The following is a 5,055-nucleotide window of genomic DNA, read 5'->3' as shown; positions in this document are numbered from 1 at the left end:
CTGCCGGAGCGGACCCCGCGGGGAGCCCCGCAGACCCCGGCCCCCCCTCCCCAGCCCTGGGCGAAGCGCGTTGGTTGAGTCACATTTCAGGGGCGCGGGGGCCCTCGGCCGCATCCCCGGGGACGCCCCGGCCCGACCAGCACCAGCACACATGGGATCGCGACCACCGAGCCACCCCCACCCCCCCCCCCCGGCCGTCCGGCGGGGAGGACCCAGCCAGACCCCACACGCCGAGGAAGCAGAGTCATTTAAAAGAGAAAAGAAAGCAAAGTATATATATATAAATATCTATAAATATCTATAAATACGTTTTAAAACCTTTGTAAAAGTTTGGAGGGGTTTTTAGGCCTGTGCAGGTGGAGGGGGCACGGCGGGCGCTGCCGGGGGGTGGGGGGGGTGGGGCACACAATTTATTATTATTAAATTTTTTTTTTGTTGTTGTTGTTGAGATTTTAGTGGTTTTAGAGTCGGGGGGCACCGGGCAGGCCCTGCCCCGGCCCCCCCCCCGGCGGGGTGGGGGCTGCAGGGGCGTGCGGTGGTGCCAGCCCTGACCTCGCGGGGAGCAGGGCCCGGCCCTGCCGGCACGGGGAGGATGGGGGGACGGGCGGGGTGATGGGGGGACGGGGGGGGGGGCTGGCTCCAGAATAAAGTTTATTTATTCTAGTGCCCGGCTCGTTCTTGCTGTGGGGGCACTGGGGTGGGGGGTGGGGGTGCCTAGGGAGGAGGGGGGACATGGAGCTGCGGCACCCTGAGTCCAGGGGGTTCTCTGCTGCAAGGGGGCACCCCAGGACCGCCCCCCCCCATCTGCCCTCCCCAGCTCTGGCTGTCCCCAAAGGCTGGGGGCAGAACCCTGTGGGGTCTCCCCCAGCATCCCCAAAGCTCTGCCCTTCCCAGCCCCAACGCTGCAGTCACGTCCCCCTACGCCAGGGGCCTGCCCTGGCCCTCCCATGCCGGGCTGGGGGGGCCGTGGGGGTCAGGGGTGTCCCTACCGCTACACAGGGATGGGACCTGTTTGTTTTCCTTTTGTCCATATTTTTTTTCCAGCAGCTGCCGGGTGAGGCCCATCCGCCGCCCACAACAGGAACTGGAGGCACTGGGGCACGGCCCGGCACAGCATGGCACGGCCCTGCTTCCCCGGCACGGCAAGGGCTGGGGCAGGGAGAGCCGCAGCCGCCTGCTGGGCACCAGCCAGGCTGAGAACGGCCACAGCTCGTGCCAGCAATGGCAGCCCAGGGCCGGCTACACGGTCAGGTCCCCCCGTGATGGGGGGCCGGTGGGGCAGCATGGCTCCTCTGCAGCCCCCGCCGGCTGCCCGGGGGCCGGTCCCCGCTCCTGCGGCCGGTGGCAGCACCCAGCCCGGGCCGGAGGGCCCTTGCGCAGGAGGTGGGTGAGCTCAGCCAGGCTGAGCAGCGCCGAGACCAGCCCCACCACGAAGTAGAAGTGGATGAAGACGGTTTTCTCAGTGGGGCGGGAAACGAAGCAGTCGACGCGGTGCGGGCAGGGCCGCCGGCGGCAGACGAAGAGCGGCTGCACCCTGAAGCCGTAAAGCAGCGCCTGCCCTAGCAGGAAGCCCAGCTCGGCCGTGATGCGTGCCACCACACTGCCCACGTAGAAGGGCTGGAGGCGGCGGGCACGCTGGCTGGGGGCCCCCCCGCGCCCCGGCTTGGCCGCCTGGTGCACGGCGAAGATGACGAAGAGGGCGGCGGGGGCTGAGAGCACAACGACGTGGAAGACGAGGAAGCGGTAGTGGGAGATGGGGAAGGCAGCATCATAGCAGACTGGTTTGCAGCCTGGCTGCTGCGTGTTGCAGACGAACTCCTCCTGCTCATCCTCGAAGACGTCGCTGCCCACGGTGGCCAGGACCAGGATGCGGAAGAGGAGCATCACCACCAGCCAGAACCGCCCCACCATGGGCGAGTGCTCCTGCACGGCGTCCAGCAGCGAGCTCAGGAAGCCCCACTCCCCCATGGCCGTGCTGCGGGAGTGGGGTCAGTGCTGGGGGGGACGCTGTGCCCATGAAGATGGACCCCAGCGGGCAGCACAGGCCCTCCAGCTCACCATCCTCCATGCCAGTCCCAAATGCATTGCACCATCCCCGCTCACAGGAGGGTGCCTGGGCAGTGCCAGCCCAGCTCACCCCTGTCACGAGTGTCCCCAGGTGTCTGCTGTGCCCCAGGACTCGCTCCCCCAGAGATGGGTCCAAGGACACCAGCTGGGGCAGGACTAGCAGGTTTCCCCATCCCCTGTCCCCCCAGGTCCCCTGAGTCCCCCCACAGCCCCAGCCCGGCGGGGTCAGCCCTGGTACCTGCGGAGGCTGCGGTCCACGGTGTGCCAGTGCAGCTGGTGCCGGCTGTCCAGGGCTGTCCGGGACTGTCCGGTCCCTTGTCCAGCTGGGATGGGATGACGGTCCCGCAGCCACGCCTGGAGTCCTTTTAAAGAGACAGAGCAGCCGCAGGGGCGCCCGGAGGGGAGAGAAGGGCTCAGCTCTGCCGGGTGGGCCTCAAGGACGAATGCTGCCCCTGCCCTGGGGTCAGCAGCTGCCCGGGGCACAGGTTGGTGCAGGGGGCAGCGAGCCCCCCCCCATGCAGAAATGCCCCCATGCCTTGGCCTCCCCAAACCCCCAGGGCCTCAGGGTACCAAGCCACAGCACTCAGCCCCCAAAAGGCCACCCCCAGCACTGGCATCGCCTCCCTGGCCCTAGCAGAGCCCGTGTGGATCGGTCGCATTCAACCGTGCTGCGACAGCTCCTGCCCCGTGGTCTTGCCTGGGGCCGGGCTCTCCCCTGTGGGGCTGGAGCGCTGTGCCTGGGGATGCTCAGGACTGGCACCAGCCCTCCCTGCTCCATGATGCTGTGCCTGGGCTGTCAGGGCCATGGAGGATCCCATGGACCATCCCAGGCTGCCCCCGGCTCCGGCATGTGCTGGCAGATGGAGCTGGACCGGCCAGCGGGAGGCCGTGCTGCCAGGCAGCTGCTTTTCAAAGCTCTGCGATGCTCTGCGAGAAATCCTCCATGGCACAGCCAGGGCTCCCGCCAGCCCCGGCCCAGCGAGGGCACGTGCCGATGGCCTTTGCCTGTGGAATGTGGGAATGTGAGGCACAGGCCTCACAGAGGAGGGGAGCGGAGCCCTGGTTGATGCGGGTCACCCTCGGGCTCTCCTCACCCCTCGGGGGACATGCGATGCCCATGATGGGTTGGTGCCCGATGCCCCACAGCTCAGCTCCCCCCTCCAGCAGTGCTCAGCATCCCCAGCGCCCCAGTCAGGGAGATTTTGTGATAGAGAAAATCCTGGTGTAGACACTGTGGTGCACTCTGTGTGTCTGTGTGTGTGCGTGTGTTCATGCACACACGGCTCTATATATACATTTGGGGTGATGCCGGGGTTATGGGAGCAGCTACACAGCCAGCCCGGAGCAGCCTGCGTGGCGCGGCCCCGGCCTCGCCATTTGCTGTGCGAGTTGTGACAACTGATTCTCCGGGCGCGCTTACATCAAGGAGAGCCGTAAATAGCACGGCCCTTTGGCGGGGACGCGCCGGAGACGGTCTCCAGAGCCTGGCAGTGGAAAATCTGACAGTGCTTTCCACACTTGACTGGGTTCCAGCAAAGCACCTCAGTGGCACTGATAGTGCCTGCACCCGACCGCCACGCCACGGCTGGCGGGGGACGGGCGGGCCCCGGGGGTTGCCAATTGGTCCTGCAGCCATGCAGCTCCCTGTGTGCGGTGAACCACCAGCCTGGGACATGGGGGGGAGGTGGGTGTCACAGCTGGGTCCTGCTCGTCCCCTGGTGCCAGCCCAGGAGCCACCGCCAGCTCCCTGTGCCTGCCAGCATGATGGCAGCCCCACACCAACCCTGAGCTGCATGTTTCAGCCATGTGCATAATGCTCTGGGTGCCCCGGGGTGCTGAACACCCAGGTGTGGGGACGTGGGACAGCGCAGCTCGTCCCCCCACACCTTCATTAGTGACCCTGATCCCTCCCGCTGCGGGCACCACCCTGCACACTAAACCCCCATTTCTTCCTGGAGCAGCCGGAGCAGAGCCTGCCACGTGCCCCCCCAGCAGACAGGCAGCCCCCCAGGGGCGCGACTCCAGCCCAGAGAGGCAGCACAAACCCATCACTCAAGATTAAAACCCTCCAGCCCGGGAGCGCTGAGCACGTCAGAAACTTCAGCCACCTGAAGTTCTGCGCCGGCTGCAGCAGCAGATCCTGGGGCAGACGGTCTGCGCGGGCAGACACCGGCTGCCACACGGGCGTTCGCAGGAATTTGGAAACCTCGGCTGTGGAGCCGAGGTAGCGGGTCCAGCCAGCGGTTTTGCAAAGCCACAGCGTTAGCAGCGAGGAACTAGCAGGGAAACAGTCCAGGCAGCACCTGAGCTGGCTGCAAGGCGTTGCCTGGGGCAGGGTCCAGGGCTCGGGGGGCAGCAAACGCTGACCCGCTCCCACCCGGGAGCTGCCCCTGGGGCAAGCAGGACACCCGTGGGGCTTTCACAGCGCTTGGCAGCTTGGGGTGACCGGCCAGGGGACCGGAGTCCCCTGGCCGAGTGCCAAAGCACCAGCTCCCCCGTGGCAGGGGGGAAAGCAGAAGACACACCATTTGAGCAGACCGCCTCTGCGAAGCCCGAGGCTCCTACAGCTCTTTCTATAGGGTGCAGCCTTCTTTACGTGGCTCCACGCCACGGGGATGGTCTGCACCAGCCCTACAGCCAGACCAGAGCTTGTGCCAAGCCCTCTGCTCCGCCATCGCTTTGCGATGGCGGAGCAGAGGGCTTGGCACAAGCTCTGCAATGGTCAATTTCCATAACAATGCCAAAATCGGCTAAATCAGCACTGGAAATAACCTCTGAAATAACGAGGGTGGTTAGACAATGGAGATGACCCATTTAGACCAGTCTTGGCAGCAGAGGGTGGGAGCCGATGGCCTCTTGCTCCTGAGAAAGTCCGAGCTTCAAGTACTCACCATGAACAAAGACAACCCATGGCCCTGGAGAGCCGGCGCAAGGGAAAACTGAGGGAACGGGCAGATGAGGACAACTCCTTTTTTTTTTGAGGAAAGC

General features: G+C 65.5%; 1 protein-coding gene across 1 annotated transcript; it reads right to left on the bottom strand.

Annotated features, from left to right (window-relative positions):
• Positions 1-1,239: 1,239 nt before the first annotated feature.
• Positions 1,240-1,968, bottom strand: GJD3 (gap junction protein delta 3). Its single transcript, XM_076356869.1, has one exon. The coding sequence runs from the start codon at positions 1,966-1,968 to the stop codon at positions 1,240-1,242; it is 729 nt and encodes a 242-aa protein (XP_076212984.1).
• Positions 1,969-5,055: the final 3,087 nt, after the last annotated feature.

Source organism: Aptenodytes patagonicus, chromosome 20 (assembly GCF_965638725.1).
Source record: "Aptenodytes patagonicus chromosome 20, bAptPat1.pri.cur, whole genome shotgun sequence".
Classification (NCBI taxonomy): domain Eukaryota; kingdom Metazoa; phylum Chordata; class Aves; order Sphenisciformes; family Spheniscidae; genus Aptenodytes; species Aptenodytes patagonicus.
The sequence above is the reverse complement of the archived record's forward strand: the minus strand, read 5'-3'. Positions and strand labels throughout refer to the sequence as shown.